Source organism: Cervus elaphus, chromosome 14 (assembly GCF_910594005.1).
Source record: "Cervus elaphus chromosome 14, mCerEla1.1, whole genome shotgun sequence".
Lineage (NCBI taxonomy): Eukaryota > Metazoa > Chordata > Mammalia > Artiodactyla > Cervidae > Cervus > Cervus elaphus.
Window position 1 is genome coordinate 40702564 of NC_057828.1, and position 19816 is coordinate 40722379.

Here is a 19816-nt window from a genome sequence, read left to right on the forward strand (position 1 = left end):
AGTTTGCCAGAGTCAGGGAGCTGCCCAGGGCAGTGTTGTAACAGCACCCGTGGTGGCCACAGTGTCTTGGCTCTGCATCTCAACCCCACTCCACCAGCTTCTAGGTGACCTTGTCTCACATCTCACCAATCTGAGATTTGATTTCATGTGTTCATAAAAAACTGAGTTTGCCAAGGTGATCCTTCCCCGGTCTCCTGCTCTATTATTTCACTCGAGGGTTTGTGGAGGAAGGCTGGGGGCAGCAGCACAGTGCAGAACGCAAAACTCCATGTACTAAAGAATCCAATTTCAGCCGTTCTGCCAAAAGCCACAGACTTGACAACTGTACTGTTATTTAGAACCAGTTCTGCGTGAGGGGGTGGGAACATACGAAGCACAGGGTTAAACATTTCCCTCCTCGCATTCACAACACCAGAAACCAGCTACCGAGGATTCAAAAGGATCAAATCCCTTAATCTTTCCAATTCTTTTTCCTGGTTCGCCAGAGCAGCCAAGGATGGGGTGGGGTTTTCACTTGCGAATAAATGGTTCTGCTTCATTGCCCCACACAGGACAACATGGCCAAACGAGTTGCGATTGTGGGCGCTGGGGTCTCTGACCTCGCTTCCATCAAGTGCTGTCTGGAGGAAGGGCTAAAGCCCACCTGCTTCGAGAGGAGTGAAGACCTTGGGGGGCTGTGGAGATTCACCGTAAGTAGGGTTTCAGTGACTTTGTTGTGTGTCTGTTGGAAAAGGGTTGACTGGTGCAAAAAGAGATTGAATTTCTTCCACAAGGGCTGGCGCCCATGAGAAGGAGCTAGAAACATCTGCTGAACAGGGGGACAGAAAAGGCCACTGAAAATGATTTTTTATAAAAAGAAGCAGGGCACAGCCTGAATTTGGGTGGGAAGTGTATCAGCTGCCTTATAAACTACACCCAAAACCAAGATAAAGAAAGTTGCCCACGAAGGGTAGAAGAGGATGAAGTGGCTGACACAAGCCAGGAAAGCTCAGCCCAAGGGAGGATAAGAGCAGAACTCTGGGGGTCTGAAGCAAGAAACTGCAGTGTGGGGGCAACGGTATGAATACAGTGCAGGGATTTCTGCCTCTGCCTGCAAGACTGAGCTGCTTATACCAACTTCTTTTTCCAGCCCTGCTCTATCTGAAGTAAAGCAGCGTAAGACTCAGTGTAGGGGGAGTTCTGTGCTCAAGGTCTTGTGGTCTGGGCAGTTCCAATCCATGCCAAGAACAATCACAAGTAAAGGAAGTGAGTTTGGAGAATTTTTTATTGCTGGAGGAAAATAAAAGTAATATTCTCAGGACTACAGTATGGATTGGAGAAGGGAGGAGGGAGATGGAGGAACGGGAACTATAAAGCCCACCCTTGACTGGCCTGGGACCCAGGAGAATCACAGGGGCCCTGCTGGAGGTCACTGAAACCCTGTGAACTCCACGGCTCAGCCAGAGAGTTTTTTGCATCAGATTTCCCCAAACCTCCTATTTTTCCTTTTTCTCAGGAGAACAAGAACATTTCCCATGAGCTTTAAATGTGCTAAGAAGAACGATGTCAGGAAGAATGAAAAGGAGCAAGGTGTCAGATATTCTGGGCTCAGAGCCCCTAAGAGACTAAGAGAAAGACCTAGCATTCTCTTATTATAGAAGGGTAGAACTCAGAACAGGAATAAAGCACTCATTTTCTAATTCAGTGAGCAAAGCTCCAGAGAGGCCAAGGGTGCTAGTTTAGTCCCAGCATAAACCAGCTTGGCTCACATAAAGGAAAACTGCATATCTTGAAATGTGTCCAACCACCAAATGTGACCATCGATGCACAGAGACCTCCCTAAGGGGCCTAGGGAAAAGAGAACTTCTGTTCCTAGGATTCAAACCACATACATTCCAATAGACAAGCAGAACCTGACATGTATGCCATAATTCTAGCCTCTCATGGCCATTGAAGACATTGCTAATCAAACACTATTAGGACTCAGGGACTCATACTCAGATGTTTGCGACTCTTTAGACTGTAGCCTGCCAAGCTCCTCTGTTCATGGGATTTTCCAGGCAAAAATATTGGAGTGGGTTGCTATTTCCTCCTCTAGGGGATCGTCCCAACTCAGGGATCAGGTCCATGTCTCCCATGTCTCCTGCATTGCAGGAGATTCTTTACCTCTGAGACATCAGGGAAACCCAATCAAACACTATGCCCTCCCCCTAATGAACCTCAGAATCCTTCTTAACACAATACCCCAGATTAGCACTAATTAATCTGATGGATTAGCATTAATCCATCAGAGTTGAGAGCTGGCTTGCAGAATAAAACTGCCAGAATAGAGGGACAATTAGTAGAGTTGTTTGGTTAAAGTAATCTCAGTCATAGCAAAATGTAAGCCCAGAGACCTTGGGATACCAGAGAAAAATGCCCCTTATGTCAATCATATATATCCAATTATTAACACACTAAAAAACCATTGATGAAGAATCAAGAGAAATGTGTCTTAGATCCATCTCTGCCCAACTGGCTATGTGATTGGGCAGGTCAAATACCTATGCACAAAGCACTGTGATGGACACAAAAATAAGAAACAGTCATCCTGCCCTGAGGAGCTACTACGAGACTGATAGAATAAGGGCAGGATCTTACAAGTTGGGAGCAGTACTCTGGGCATTTAAATGAGGTCAGGATTACATCCACTTGCGGGAAGCCAAGGAAGGACATGGAGGAGATAGTGTGTGATGGACTCTGGAAGATTTCAACAGGCAAATGAGATTGAGTGGGAAATACCAGGGAGGAGATTGTAAAGAAAAAGTACTGTGCTTGTTGGAAAATAAAAATAGCTTATTGGTATGTGGGCTATGTGTAAGAGAAAACATGGAAGAAGAGGACAGTGGTGGAATGTTTGAGGAACCACACTCCATTTAGAAGGAGCTTCCCTGGTGGCTCAGCTGGTAAAGAATCCACCTGCAATGCAGGAGATGAAGGAGATGCCGGTTCGATCCCTGGGTGGGGAAGATCCCCTGGTGGAGGGCATGGCAACCCACTCCAGTATTCTTACCTAGAGAATCCCATGGAGAGAGGAGCCTGGTGGGCTACAGTCCTTAGAGTCACAAAGAGTCAGACACAACTGAAGCAACGAAGCACACACACATGGACTCCATTTAGAAAGCAATGGATAATAAGCAGAATTAATATGTCTTTCTTTGTGGCTGTTGTGTTTGTTTTGTTTGCATGATAGGAAGACCCATATGTGTTTACAGGTACTTGGATGACAGGAAATGATTGAATACATTAGTTCAAATTGAGACAAAATCCTAGCAGAAAAAGGAAGAAGTAGAATTGCAGACCCAAGTGGAAGGATTTGCCTTGGGAAAGTGCAGAGGCATACTTTCCTTGGAGACAGGAAAGGAAGGAAAAATGGACATGGACAAGAGATGCTAAGGTGGGGGAAAGAAGACACAGGAGCAAACACAATGGAGGCCTCAATTCTTTCAGGAAAACACGGCATCTGTGGAGGCTGAAGAAGTCAGGGTGGAGAATGAAGGAAAAAAGAGGTCACTGTGAGGCAAGTGATAGCACATCAAAAGGATGATAAAGAGGGCAACCCAGCAGTAGCCTAAGTAAAACAGTATCCTACTAACAACTCTTTTCAGTCCCCATTACCTCATCTGTAAAATGAGAACATGGAGTCAGTTTAAAACATAGATAAAAGCTAAATTACTAGGATCTTGGGAGGCAGGAAAAATCACCTCCATCTTCATTCAGCAGCCCTCTCTTGATACAGAAGCCTCTTTAAGGCACCTCTGTACTACCTGGAGATTCCTCTAAAGCCTCTAAACTAAGTGACCTTAAAGGGAACTTTCAGCATGCTATAAGTCTCCTGAGTCTTTCTAGAGACATCCCTTCCAGCTCCTACCCCAGCAGATACACACACACACACACACACACACACAAGATGGTTAGAAGTGTCTTTGCAATCAAAGCAAGTGGCACATTCAAAACCTGTAGAATTAGAGAGTCTGCCCAGGTAAGGGCTGTCCTTGCCACAAAATGTACAAGGGTTATCTTTAGGACCTGTTCTGGATGGAAGGGGCCACAAAGCAAAAATAAACAGGCAAACTGCAGAAACCTAAGAAAACAAATATGGAGACGGTTTCCATTTACAAATGGAGAAATGCCCTCAACATTACAGAGATTATGAACTACTGCAGTTTAACTCAATATTCATGTGGGCATAACTCTGGCCTCTTCTAGACCACAGTCTTAAAGAGGAAGCAGACAAAGGTTGCAACGGAGAAGAAAGCCCATCATTCATTGGGGCGGGGGAGGGGTTGGCAATGTTTCAAAAGAAAAGAACCTACTTGTGAGCACCAACTCCAGTGGCAGCAAGAGGTAAGTGTGGAACATCTGTTCTACAACCAACTCTCTCAGACTCTTGAGAGGGAAAGGAGGCTCAGAACAGTAATGCTAAAGGCTGATTATTCAACTGCAGAGGAATAATTGAAGAAAAACATGCCAGGAATTATCCTGTCGCTCATAACACTCTTAGAGTGTTTTAGGTTAGGAAGGAGCCTTGAGAAATAGCCTTCCTGTAGAACCACACTGACATCATCTAGAGGTAATTATACTATGCTGACAGAAAGAGATGGGAATACCAGACCACCTGACCTGCCTCTTGAGAAACTTGTATGCAGCTCAAGAAGCAATAGTTAGAACAGGACATGGAACAACAGACTGGTTCCAAATAGGAAAAGGAGTACATCAACGCTGTATGTTGTCACCCTGCTTGTTTAACTTATACGCAGAGTACATCATGAGAAACGCTGGGCTGGAAGAAGCACAAGCTGGAATCAAGATTGCCGGGTGAAATATCAATAACCTCAGATATGCAGATGACACCACCCTTATGGCAGAAAGTGAAGAGGAGCTAAAAAGCCTCTTAATGAAAGTGAAAGAGGAGAGTGAAAAAGTTGGCTTAAAGCTCAACATTCAGAAAACTAAGATCATGGCATCTGGTCCCATCACTTCATGGCAAATAGATGGGGAGACAGTGGAAAGAGTGTCAGACTTTATATTTTGGGGCTCCAAAATCACTGCAGATGGTGACGGCAGCCATGAAATTTAAAGACGCTTACTCCTTGGAAGGAAAGTTATGACCAACCTAGATAGCATATTAAAAAACAGAGACATTACTTTGCCAACAAAGGTCCGTCTGGTCAAGCCTATGGTTTTTCCAGTGGTCATGTATGGATGTGAGAGTTGGACTGTGAGGAAAGCTGAGCATGGAAAAATAGATGCTTTTGAACTGCTGTGTTGCAGAAGACTCTTGAGAGTCCCTTGAACTGCAAGAAGATCCAACCAGTCCACCCTAAAGGAGATCAGTCCTGGGTGTTCATTGGAAGGACTGATGCTGAAGCTGAAACTCCAATACTTTGGCCACCTCACGCAAAGAGCTGACTCATTGGAAAAGACCCTGATGCTGGGAGGGATTGGGGGCAGGAGGAGAAGGGGACGACAGAGGATGAGATGGCTGGATGGCGTCGCCGACTTGATGGGCATCAGTTTGAGTAAACTCTGGGAGTTTGTGATGGACAGGGAGGCCTGGCGTGCTGCGATTCATGGGGTCGCAAAGAGTTGGACATGACTGAACGACTGAACTGACTGACTGACTGACAGAAACACATTCTGCTTCACCCTTCACATCTCTGTAACAATAATCCTCCCCTGGAAAGACATTCTTCCTTCTGTGCATCAAGGTCTTTCCCTCCACACATGTATCCTTTTGCTTATTCCAGTTATTGAGCACCCACTATGTGCCTTGTGCTGTGCTGTATTTAGTCACTCAGTTGTATCAGACCCTTTGCAACCCATGGACTGTAGTCCACCAGGCTCCTCTGTTCATGGGGATTCTCCAAGCAAGAACACTGGAGTGAGTTGCCATGCCTTCCTCCAGGGGATTTTCCCAACCCAGGGATCAAATCCAGGTCTCCTGCATTGCAGGCAGATTCTTTACCAGCTGAGCCAGCAGCAAAGCCCACGAATACTGGAGTGGGTAGCCCATCCCTTCTCCAGGAGAACTTCCCGACCCAGGAATTGAACTGAGATCTCCTGCATTGCAGGCGGATTCTTTACCAGCTGAGCAACCCAGCAAACCCATGAGGCACCTTATGTACCACATATTTTTGGATTCAGTGAGGGCAATGATTAAGTATAATACTTCACCCCTTAAATCATTGAAGGTTTCTTTATGTGTATTCAGCCTAACTCTTACAGGGGCTGAAATGATTTGTTAAATGGGTACCTTTTACTTCTTCTTAAAAACTTTAAGTTCAATAATCTTAGTAGATTTCATTTTATTCATATATTAAACAAACATGTATTGAATTCATATCATCTTGGAAGAGATCCACCTGATAGGCCCCTACCCTCTCATGGGATTCCTCAAGCCTTCTCTGAGGTTTCCACAGTCTGCCTGTGCTGTAGATCTGAAGACAGATCTATAGACTGTGGACAGACTATAGGCTGTCTGACTATAGGGAAAAGAAGTGACAAAGTAAAATGGGCTCTGACTGTTCAAAGGAGAGGAAAAGAAGGAAGTAATTGTTCTTGAGAACAAGAGCTGTGAACAACCTAGCTCAGGGTTCCCCACACTCGGCGTTGAGAGAAAGTCTCTATGTGTCTGTATAGTAGTCACTTTAATTATCATTTTATATCCATTTTTTAAGTGAGAAAGGAGAGACCTCTGACCTGACAAAGCTTTCTTCCCATTGCCAACAAGCTTCTCTGGAGGACACAGAACTTGAGAAAGTAAATCTCCATGGTAATTGTAGAAGAATAATGCAAAACAGTTAATATTTTTTCAGAGCTTACCAGGCACTGTTCTAAATGCATTAGAGCTATCATTTCATTTTATCCTAGGGTTATGTATACTATTGTTATTCCTATTTCGAGAGGAGAAAACTGAGACACAGAGAACTTAAGAAAATTCCCAAGGCCACCCAGCTAAAAATGTTCTGCTTGAAAATTGCAGATGAAGGTAAGCTTCCAAACTCATTCTATGAGGCCACCATCACCCTAATTCCAAAACCAGTCAAAGATGCCACAAAAAAAGAAAACTACAGGCCAATATCACTGATGAACATAGATGCAAAAATCCTTAACAAAATTCTAGCAAACAGAATCCAACAACATATTAAAAAAATCATACACCATGACCAAGTGGGCTTTATCCCAGGAATGCAAGGATTCTTTAATATCCGCAAATCAATCAATGTAATACACCACATTAACAAATTGAAAGATAAAAACCATATGATTATCTCAATAGATGCAGAGAAAGCCTTTGACAAAATTCAACACTCATTTATGATTAAAACTCTCCAGAAAGCAGGAATAGAAGGAACATACCTCAACATAATAAAAGCTATATATGACAAACCCACAGCAAGCATCACCCTCAATGGTGAAAAATTGAAGGCATTTCCCCTGAAATCAGGAACAAGACAAGGGTGCCCACTCTCACCACTACTATTCAACATAGTGTTGGAAGTTCTGGCCACAGCAATCAGAGCAGAAAAAGAAGTAAAAGGAATCCAGATAGGAAAAGAAGAAGTGAAACTCTCACTGTTTGCAGATGACATGATCCTCTACATAGAAAACCCTAAAGACTCTACCAGAAAATTACTAGAGCTAATCAGTGAATATAGTAAAGTTGCAGGATATAAAATTAACACACAGAAATCCCTTGCATTCCTATATACTAACAATGAAAAAACAGAAAGAGAAATTAAGGAAACAATACCATTCACCATTGCAACAAAAAGAATAAAATACTTAGGAGTATATCTACCTAAAGAAACAAAGGACCTATACATAGAAAACGATAAAACACTGATGAAAGAAATCAAAGAGGACACAAACAGATGGAGAAACATACCATGTTCATGGATTGGAAGAATCAATATTGTCAAAATGGCTATTCTACCCAAAGCAGTCTATAGATTCAATGCAATCCCTATCAAGCTACCAACGGTATTTTTCACAGAACTAGACCAAAGAATTTCACAATTTGTATGGAAATACAAAAAACCTCGAATAGCCAAAATAATCTTGAGAAAGAAGAATGGAACTGGAGGAATCAACCTGCCTGACTTCAGACTCTACTACAAAGCCACAGTCATCAAGACAGTATGGTACTGGCACAAAGACAGAAATATAGATCAATGGAACAGAATAGAAAGCCCAGAGATAAATCCACGAACCTATGGACACCTTATCTTTGACAAAGGAGGCAAGGATATACAATGGAAAAAAGACAACCTCTTTAACAAGTGGTGCTGGGAAAACTGGTCAACCACTTGTAAAAGAATGAAACTAGAACACTTTCTAACACCATACACAAAAATAAACTCAAAATGGATTAAAGATCTAAATGTAAGACCAGAAACTATAAAACTCCTAGAGGAGAACATAGGCAAAACACTCTCCGACATAAATCACAGCAAGATCCTCTATGACCCTCCTCCCAGAATATTGGAAATAAAAGCAAAACTAAACAAATGGGACCTAATGAAACTTAAAAGCTTTTGCACTACAAAGGAAACTATAAGTAAGGTGAAAAGACAGCCGTCAGATTGGGAGAAAATAATAGCAAATGAAGCAACAGACAAAGGATTAATCTCAAAAATATACAAGCAACTCCTGAAGCTCAATTCCAGAAAAATAAATGACCCAATCAAAAAATGGGCCAAAGAACTAAACAGACATTTCTCCAAAGAAGACATACAGATGGCTAACAAACACATGAAAAGATGCTCAACATCACTCATTATCAGAGAAATGCAAATCAAAACCACAATGAGGTACCATTACATGCCAGTCAGGATGGCTGCTATCCAAAAGTCTACAAGCAATAAATGCTGGAGAGGGTGTGGAGAAAAGGGAACCCTCTTACACTGTTGGTGGGAATGCAAACTAGTACAGCCGCTATGGAAAACAGTGTGGAGATTTCTTAAAAAACTGGAAATAGAACTGCCATATGACCCAGCAATCCCACTTCTGGGCATACACACTGAGGAAACCAGATCTGAAAGAGACACGTGCACCCCAATGTTCATCGCAGCACTGTTTATAATAGCCAGGACATGGAAGCAACCTAGATGCCCATCAGCAGATGAATGGATAAGGAAGCTGTGGTACATATACACTATGGAATATTACTCAGCCATTAAAAAGAATTCATTTGAACCAGTCCTAATGAGATGGATGAAGCTGGAGCCCATTATACAGAGTGAAGTAAGCCAGAAAGATAAAGAACATTACAGCATACTAACACATATATATGGAATTTAGAAAGATGGTAATGACAACCCTATATGCAAAACAGAAAAAGAGACACAGAAATACAGAAAAGACTTTTGAACTTTGTGGGAGAATGTGAGGGTGGGATATTTCAAAAGAACAGCATGTATACTATCTATGGTGAAACAGATCACCAGCCCAGGTGGAATGCATGAGACAAGTGCTCCGGCCTGGTGCACTGGGAAGACCCAGAGGAATCGGGTGGAGAGGGAGGTGGGAGGGGGGATCAGGATTGGGAATACATGTAAATCCATGGCTGATTCATATCAATGTATGACAAAACCCACTGGAAAAAAATAATAATAATAATAAATAAATAAATAAATAAAAATGTTCTGCTTGAATATGAACCCAGGCTGTCTGACTCCAGGACCTGTGCTGTCAAAAACTATACTCCATTCATTTCTAGAGTCTATGCCATAGCTCAGGAATAAGGGTACGCAAATCCTGGACTGTTCATGAAATCCCATGAAGTGTTCTACTGAATATAATGTCCTTATTATTGTATTGCAGCACCAAGTGAACCAAGAAACCAAAAACCCCTGCATTCTTGCCCTTATTATTTCCCCTTTCCCCTCCTCTCATCCAGGCTTCTCTGGTGGCTCAGACAGTAAATAATACACCCACAATGCAGGAGACCTGAGTTCGATCCCTGGGTTGGGAAGATCCCCTAGAAAAGGGGACGGCTGGCTACCCACTCCAGTATTCTGGCCTAGAGAATTCCATGGACAGAGGAGCCTGGCAGGCTACAGTCCACAGGGTCACATGTCCATGTCCAAAAGTTGGACATGACTGAGCGACTTTCACATACACATACCTCTCATTCAGTTGCCCCTTCAAGACAAAAATGTTTCCCCTAAGTGCCCTGAACAATTCTCAGGAAAAACATGCGTCCACACACAGCATACCATGGCAACTGGCAGACTAACACGGAGAGAATGCCAAGAGTGCTGCAGCCAGGGGTCCCAGGGCCTGGGAATCACTGGGACATATTTCACCGAGGCAAACCCTGCAGGGGAAGGCTCAGATCTTGCAAACCTCATTCCTAAGTGCCATGGACCTGTAATCTCTGTATATACCTTAAACACACCAGACCTTGTGTTTTTACCAAGAGAAACAAGCAGAGGAGGAAAGAGACAGAGCATGTTGGATTCCACCCTAAAGGCTGACATCTGTAATACATTCTTTCACAATAGGCTTCAATGTTTCCTGTAAAGTTCTCTTCTTCCTGCCTTTTCAATTATCTTCTAAAATTTTGCAAAACAAAGTTGGTTTTGGGTTTTTTATTTTCTATTTTTGTTTGTGGGTTCAATTGTTTTACGGTCTCCATGGCTTCATGACTTATCCAATTTCAGTGAGTCTCCACTGCTCTTTGATTTTTAAACATGCCATTACTAAATGCTTTAAAGTTTCTTGAACTATTTTTATGCAAGTCTTTACAACATGATATTATACGCATCTCTACCCTTTAACAGTGTATATTCCAAATTTATCCTTTTATTATTGCTAACTAGAAATCATCAGTATTAACAAAGTATTATTTACAACATGATGCTCTCAGATGCCAGAGAAAAGTGAATGAGCTTTGGTCACACACTAACTGATCCCAAAATGTTTATAACTGATGTTTTTCTCCTTACACTGTAGTTGTTTCCCTTGCTGTTTGCTCTCACTTCTCAATATTACAGCTCTTTAGAGCTATTCGCATTCTCTTCATTCCTATAACCCAGAAGAAACTTGATCATATTTAACAACATCAAACCAACACTAAATTTAGTTCTAATGCCTGGTTTCAAGTTTAAGGATGGTCTAGAGCTGTGCTGTCCAGTAAGCTAGCCATCAGCCATATGTAACTGTGGAATGGAGTCGATTTGACTAAGGAACTGAATTTTTTATTTCATTTCATTTTGATTAATTTTAATTTTAAAACCAATACCCAATTCAGTTTTTTACACATTTGTTAACAATTTTGGCATGCAAATCCACTTTTTCCAGTGAAAATGTAGCATTTGGATTCAGATTTGTAAAATATACACTAGACTTAAAACACTTAATATGAGAAAAAAAGTTCATACTTCACTAATAATTTTGATTGATTACATATTGAAATTATAAAATTTTGGAATCATTGAGTATCCTCTTTACCTTTTTTAAAGTGGCTATTGGAAATTTTTAAAGTGCATGTGTGGGCTACGTCTCACTCCTATCAGGTAGGACTGCTGTAAAGTCTTGTTACTCAAAGCATGGTCCATGACCAGTAGCATCTGCATGTGAACTTGTTAGAAACACAGAATCTCAGGCTCACCCAGACCTACTAAGTCAACATCTACACATTAGTAAGATTCCCCAAGCAATTCTTAATAAGATTTAAAAGCACTAATCTAGAGAGCTGTGATTCTCGAGCTGTGGAAAAGAATCAGGTTTGTTTGTTTTAATTTCCAAGGAAGTATAGACAATGATATTTGTGACATACAATAAAAAGAGCTATAATAAGGTGAAAATGAAACAAAACATAAATTCAAATTTCTTTGAAAGTCTGTACAAAGCAATTACTGTAGAGAATCACTAGTGTAACTTTTGCTGAACAAAACATTATGTGTGAAATACCATTTCTCCATAAAACACTTATAGGCACACTTTCTCTATGCATTGTACATATTAACACTTAAGGCTTATAATGTGGTAATTAAGCTTGCTTCTTGTTTGTCATTTTATCTAATCTAGATTGGATGGGCGACAACACTCCTCCCAAGACATAACATATATCTAAACCGTTTCTAAGTTTTGTTTAACAGCACACATAGAGAAATGAGGCTCACAGAATATAAGAATGGAATGGAAGAAGAAAATTCAAAGCAACCTCAGCAAGCTCAGGATATTCGTTTTTTTTAACTGCTATCCAAAATGAAGCAAGTGGCGCTGTATTTTTAAAACTTATCTTCAGTCCTTTATCAGTAGTAGTCATTTCTGACCATTTATTCTATAAAGTTATAATCAAATATCAATTATATTCCAAATAAAATAGCTTATAGCTTTTATGCACTTTGGGTAACAATTTTCAAACTAACCTTGAAATGTCACACACTGTAATGGAGTCCTACTCACATGACTACTACACAGTTCAAATCCCACACAACTCATCACATGACTTAGACAAAGCCAAGATGGATCCCGTTCATCACTAAAGAGTCCACATGCATGAATACTGAACAAAGTCGAATTATTGCTATAAAAGTTTTAAGACGCTTACCCTCAACTTCTGTACTTACATTGTCATAAACTGGTAGCAAAGAGCTCATACCAGTCTGGCTCTTTGAACAGCACTGCTTTAGATCTTCCTACAGAATAAAAGATCAGGATTTAAATAGTCATCTTTCTCAGAAGCCATTTAGATTCTAGTTTTCTAGATATGTTCTCGATAAATGAGACTATCAGATGTGGAGCCACAAATAAGCAAGATAAGGAGAACTCATCAGTTGATGAGATCTGTATCATTAATTCAAACTACAAAGATATGTTATAATTTTATTTTCTGTTAGATTCACACCTTTTGAGAGAACAAAGTACGTCCTCTCCATATGTGAGGTTTATGTTCACATTTCTACTTGTTCATAAAAATAACTTTTATTCCACAGGAAAAAGGAACTATACATATCCAAGATAACAAATAATATTAAAATGCTAAGAACTTTCCCACTGAAATTAGAACAATCCTTTATAACACATCCAAAAAACAGACAATGTATATACCTGAGTAACTAAAACTGCCCACTATTCAGCCTTGTAGTATTAGTTGTCTGAGATGTTGTTATTTGCTAGTTATTTAAGTTCAAACCTGGATGGGAAATTTTTTAGCATTTTACCATTTGCAGTTGTCCAGTCTGGAAACCCTCGACCTGCTTCTTCTCCCAAACCTTAAATCTAATCAGTTTCACAATCCTATGCGTTCTAGCTTTCTGCTACCTAACAAATCCCACCTCTTTCAGTTTCAGCTGCCATTGCTTGTGCTCAGGTTCTCATTGGCAATTGTGTGGATTTGTGTTTCAAGTTCTCAACTAGCCTCATTCCCTTCCTTTCCGGATCCCTTTATCTTTTGTAAAACCAGAATTATCTTTTCAAAATTTAATACAAATCAATCTCTACAAAATTCAAATTCCTTAATTTTAGGTACAAAATCCTTCATAATCTGAATGCCCTTTCTCCATAACCCTTTTGCCAATACCTCATGAAATCAACATACCTACCAACCGTTCATCATCTAGAAACTACTTTCTGAGTCTGGTGTATTTCCATATTCTCCTTTATTTTGCAGTGATACTGTGTAAATCTAGACAGGTAAGTTTATCCTATGTTTGTTAGCACATAATGATGAAATTGTAATTCTGATCATGATATTCATCATTTTTCAAGTTAAGTGCAGGATACCAAATCCCATTAGGAAGTAGGAGGTCGCATACATAAATTGTCTCGGTCACCTTAATCTTAGTCAATGTTTCAAATGTCTAAAAATTAGTATTCATTTCATGTGTGTGCACGCAATATGCACACATGCATACATACTCATTTTCATGCACTGCTTGTATAGGAACATGTTGAAGAAGGCAGAGCCAGCCTCTACAAGTCTGTGGTTTCCAACAGCTGCAAGGAGATGTCTTGTTATCCGGACTTTCCATTCCCAGAAGATTATCCAAATTACGTGCCAAATTCTCAATTCCTGGATTATCTCAAAATGTATGCAAACCGGTTCAACCTCCTGGAATGCATTCAATTCAAGGTAAGAAAGGCACAAAACATCAGTTAGCAGTCAGGAAATATTTCCTACCTATTTTGTGTCATCTCTCTCTACCTGGGGCTCTATAAATGAGAGAATGAACTGGCAAGACCAATGACACCTCGTTGGATTCTTTTTCCCCTTTTACTTACAATCACCCTAAGTAAATCTGGAGGTAGAAGTGAATATTTGGTCTAAGGATTCATGTGTAGAATTTTTTTTAGTTTGCAATGCTTCCATCCAAGTATCCAAGTGGACCTTAAAAATATCAAACTGCATTTTCAGTTTGGGCCAAATACCTATACACAGGGACATTGAGAACTTCCTACCAGCTCCTAGGTTCTCCCTTTTTACTGTCCGTTTATAGAAATGGATGTGTGCACTGACTCATACACAAGAGAATCTCACTGTGTGAAGGAAAACTTTTCTAGATATCTTTGGAATTAGAAAAATCTTTGACATTGTTCTTCTCATTGACCATACCCACCTCCTTTCCCATTTTAGGGGAAGAGACAGGAGGTAGGTAGAAAGACAGAAGCAAATAAATATATCCTCTTTCTTTCTTCCTTTCTCTGCAAGAAACACATGAAAATTCATGTGATTCTCTTCTCCTATTGCCCTCCCTATAAGAGGTAGGGATGGTTAGGAATTCATGGAGAATTACACAGAAAAATTAACATGAGTGGAAAGATTGACCAAAACAAGTAGCATGTAAGATTCACATTCACAACCTTTAACGTATGCCTGATCAAAATGAAATCACTATCTTGAAGAGATATCTGTATCTCCATATTCATTACAGCATTATTTACAAAGGCCAAACTATAGAAATAACTTGTGTCCATTGATGGATAAGTGGATAAAGAAATGTGATAGATGATTAATAGGCAAATAGACAGACAATGGAATATTGTTCAGCTATGGTAAAAAAAAAAATTCTGTCACTTGCAAACACATGGATGAAACTTAAGGGCATTATACTAAATGAAATAACTCAGAGAAAGACAAATTTGTATGATCTCATTTATATGTAGAATCCAAAAAATAAAAAGGGACCTTCCCTGGCAGTCCAGGAGTTAAGACTCTGAACTCCCAATGCAGGGGGCATGCATTCAATCCTCAGTTGGGAAGTTAAAGATTCTTCATGCCCCTGAAGCATGGCCAAAACAAACAAACAAACAAAAACCCAAACTCACAGAAATAGAGAACGTACTGATGGCTGTCAGAAGTAGGCTAGGGAATAAGGGAAGGTGTTCAAAAGGTATAAACTTCCAGTTATAAGACAAATTCGTTCTGGAGATACATTCTATATTGTGTAAATCAATTCTGGAAATGTATCGGTAATTATAGGGCTTCCCTGGTGGCTCAGAGGTTAAAGTGTCTGCCTGCAATGCGGGAGACCCAGGTTCCATCCCTCGGTCAGGAAGATCCCCTGGAGAAGGAAATGGCAACCCACTCCAGTATTCTTGCCTGGAGAATCCCATGGATGGAGGAGCCTGGTAGGCTATAGTCCATGGGGTCTCAAAAAGTTGGACACGACTGAGTGACTTCACTATTGGTAATCATTCCATACTGTATATTTGAAAGTTGCTAAGAGAATAGATCATGAAAGTTCTTATCAGAAGAAAAAAATTGTAACTATGTGGGGTGATAAATGTTAACTAAACTTATTGTGGTAATCATGTTATAATATGCACACATGTCTAAATCATTAGGTTGTACACTTTAAACTTCTACACTGTTATATGTCAATTATATCTCAATAAAACTGGAGAAAATTAAAAGTACTCAAGTTGTCCAAAGACTATTTCATCCCACTTCCTTATCTTCCATGGGATAGAGTAAAAATAAAACTACCATAATCAATGGATATACTCCACAAAAATATTCTTTAATGTATCAGAATTTCTGATCCTGAAGCATTTCCTTTGCTACATGCTTTCCAAGCCTGTTTTAAAATAACTTAAAAACATATAAAACTGGATGTTCACCAAAGTTTTAAGAAAGTACACGCAAGCAGCTGTCTGTGAGAGGTTTTGTTTTGCCTTCCTCTCTATACATTTCCAAGTTTTCAATGATAAATTCAGCATTTTCAAGATAAAAATAAATTTTATTTTGAATGATCTTTTAATTAGCTGAAAATTTGTGCTTTAAAAAGACGATTGCTAATACAAATGTAGACCCCAACAAGCACTTCAAGTATGATAAACTAGACAGTGAACCATTAAGTGGGACTTGAGAAGCCTGTCCTCTTTGAAACCTGAAGAGGAAAATGAGGCAGCAAAGTCTCTTTTATGCTTTTAAATTTGACTTGTAAATTTCTTTTATATATTTTCTGAATCAGAACCTAGTACCCATGGACATACATGTACTCGAAGAGAACAAAAATAGACTACAGTTGACCCTGGAGCAACATGGGTGATTAGAGGTGCCAACTCTGCACAATGGAAATCTCCCATTTCCTCCATTTTTGTGCTGTCTCTGCATCCACAGTTCCACATCCATGGATCCAAACACTTATGAATCCTGTTTACTGTAATATTTACTGTTTTTTAAAAATCCACATATAAGTGGACCTGCACGGTTCAAACCCATGTTGTTCAACAATCAACTGTATTGAAATTCAGACAACTCCACAGAAATTCACCCATAAAATGAGCACTCTTCCATAGTTCCCTCAGTCTGGGCAAACTTCAGTACCATAGCCTATAAGGCCTTTCATAAGCTAAGATACTTGTGACCAGATTTATATTTTCAATTATATACTATCCATGTCTCTCTTAAAGGAACGGTTGAAAAGAACTGTCTCTTGAGTCCCTTTGCTGTTCACCTGAAACTAACACGCCATTTTTAATTGGCTATACTCCAATACAAAATAAAAAGTTTAAAGTTGAAAAAACAGAGTTGTTTCTGTAAGAACTAGATACGGCAGAAAAAGAACTTTAAAAACACAGAAAGACCTGTGTTATAGTCTTGGTTCTATCACACATTGTGAGACTTGGAGCAAATCACTTAAAATTTTTGGACCTGACCACCTCTCTTCAATACCCCTATACAACTCTAAGTTTAGAATACTTCCATCCAGAAAATTGTGATTAACCTGAGAGCCCAATTCAGTGTCTAGGGTTATGCTTATTATATTTAGTCTGTGCTCAAGAACATTTGAAATAATTGGCATGTCAGCCAGCAAGCCCTTTCTGGAATCTTGAAAACTATTAACCATGTCTATGATTCTCTTTTCAGACAAAAGTCTACAGTGTAAGAAAACGCCCAGATTTTACTGCCACAGGCCAGTGGGAGGTAGTCACTCTGCGCGAAGGGAAGCAAGAGTCAGCCATCTTTGATGCTGTCATGGTCTGCACTGGTTTTCTTACTAATCCGTATTTACCACTGGACTCCTTTCCAGGTATAGCCCTTTCTACAACTGACTTTAATTTGTCTTATGTGAGCCACCCTGATACTGGATTGTTTTGGAAATAAATTCCTATTGATCTCCTCCATTAAATAGTTAAAGTAGTGAGGTAAGAGGGTTTTTTCCCTTGACCAGCGCTATTTGGCCAGATTCTGGCTTTCATCAGTTTCAAACAAGTTTTGAGTACCAAAGAGTAGAATGAATAACTATGAAGCAGTTTCATGCTTCACTGAAGTTCAATGTCCATCTCTAAGTGACTGGCAGCACCAGAAAACCTTCTAAGACACGGGAGACCTAGACCGTTTGCTAGACACAGCAGTAGTGCATTGACAAAGGTGAGAGGAGAGGTCACAAGCATCAATCTGTGAATAAAGGAAAAAATAACTTGATTTTCATTTGTTTGTGTCTATGGGTCACAGCAGTTACCTAGATCAAAGGTTTATGGCACTGGGTAACAGTCACCAGGGGCATGAGTCTTGGGAGACAAATTAAGATATCTTTGGGCCTCAGTTTCTTCATCTGGCTTTTGCAACCATGATTCATTTATGTCAAACTTCAATTGGATTACAACTCAGAGGGAATAGAAAATCCAGTGGCTTGGTTTATTTAATCTGCAGCACAGGATTCAAAAGGTTCAAACTTAAGCAAATTTTAATCCGAATCATCTAAATATGACACAGTGATCACAAGGCTCAGTTCACAATTAATTCATCTACCTCCAATGATACTTGGTCTGCTCCCAGCGGTTACTGAAGTCAGGCCACGTTAAGATAAAACACACCCTGAAAACTGTCATAGACTATAATCATTGAATTGGAACGCAGTTCAGCCTTCTTCCTGATACAGGAAACTCTTCAGCATCCCTGAGAAAGACTCAACAGCCTCTGCTTGAATGCATTCGACTATGAATTCTTTCCACCTTACCCATTTCTTGCCTACAGAGAAAACCCCTGAGTAGGCAAGTTACTCCAACTCCCAATAGGAGTGCCTGGTACTGGATCACTCCAAGAATCCAGAGAATTTCCTGACATAGAGAGTACACTGTGTTTATTGCTAAGAATACAGAAGTGGATAAGACAACACATAGCCTGCGTGAAAGGAATGAAATGAGTTTTATAGGGGTCCAGTGGAGTGATCCCAGTCTACATATGGCCTGTAGTAACAGCAATACTCACTTTACAACAAATTCATGTACTTGAAATGGTCCTGGACCTGCCCTGCAGATGTTACTCAAGTCAGGTCAGATTAGGATAAAGCATAGCTTGAAAGCAATGGAGCCAATGTGTTCAGTTTAAATAAGAAGAGCTTGGGACCCAGGAGGTATAGATTCCCGGTTATACAATTAAGAAGCTATGATCCTTTAGTAGTTCATGGGCATGATGATTGGGTGTTCACGTTGTTGCATGACATGTGCTGCCTCCTAAACCTTGTTAGGACACCAACCCATTACCCATCAGATGTTTAAAAAAGGAAAAAAAGCTATATAATCTTGGGCTTTACACTTAACCTTTCTAAGCCTCTGTTTTCCTTCCTAGAAACTGAGGGGTTTTACCTATCTTACCCAACATTATATATCACAAATCAAGCAAACAGAACTCTACAGTATTTGCCATCCTTCTCAATATCCATATTACCAGCCACTACCAATTGGTTATTTCAAATCCATGGCTGAATTATTGTTAAGGAGCCTTTGAGCACTAAAATTTCATGACTTTAGACTTGAAATGGAGTCCTCCAAACCTCATCATCTCTCTCTCTGCCCCATAGCAGACTTACACACACCCTGGAGTAGGTGTTAATCATCACAAAAATTAAACTCATTTAAGCTATTCAAAAAACCATGTCATGAGTTCTGGAGGCAATTCAAGAAGAAAGTGTTCCAAAAAGTCTTAGTAAATATAATAGGTATTACAGTTGGAATAAATATATAACTTCCCAAAGTAACTTATTTTATTAATTCAGAAACCATATACATTCAGCTGTTTACTAACACAGCCACTTCACCTAACAAAAGTTCTTGCTCTGTTCTCCTGTAATATAAGTGGGGAAAGTATTAGTCTGAGAGAAGACTCAAGCCACAGAGTCTCATATTTGTCCACTTGTGATCCAAAAGAGCCTGATCCAGAGATAATCTAAGATAATCTAACATTCATAGATAATGCTATTATTCTCATTAAACTTGTCCAGCTCTCCATTCCTGGCAGTTCTCGGATCCATATTGGGTCAAATATTGAGCTAAGTCAATATTTGAATTTGATTGCATTATTGCTAAACTTTATGATCTAGATTGTGGTTGGGTT

General features: G+C 39.9%; 1 protein-coding gene and 1 non-coding gene across 3 annotated transcripts in view; both read left to right on the plus strand.

Moving 5' to 3' along the window:
* Positions 1-554: 554 nt before the first annotated feature.
* LOC122708144 (dimethylaniline monooxygenase [N-oxide-forming] 1-like) overlaps positions 555-19816 on the plus strand; it is a 29378-nt gene continuing 10116 nt past the window's right edge. Inside the window, exons 1-3 of one of the 2 annotated variants that reach the window (XM_043924287.1) lie at positions 555-689; positions 13919-14107; positions 17348-17510. In XM_043924287.1, coding sequence (XP_043780222.1) covers positions 558-689; positions 13919-14107; positions 17348-17510 — 484 coding nt within the window. In that variant the 5' untranslated portion in view covers positions 555-557. The remainder of the gene's footprint in view (positions 690-13918; positions 14108-17347; positions 17511-19816) is intronic. The other variant, XR_006345018.1, reaches the window with a different exon arrangement.
* On the plus strand, positions 18872-18976 carry LOC122708400. Its single transcript, XR_006345180.1, has one exon. It is a non-coding gene; the product is annotated as a small nucleolar RNA U13 (small nucleolar RNA).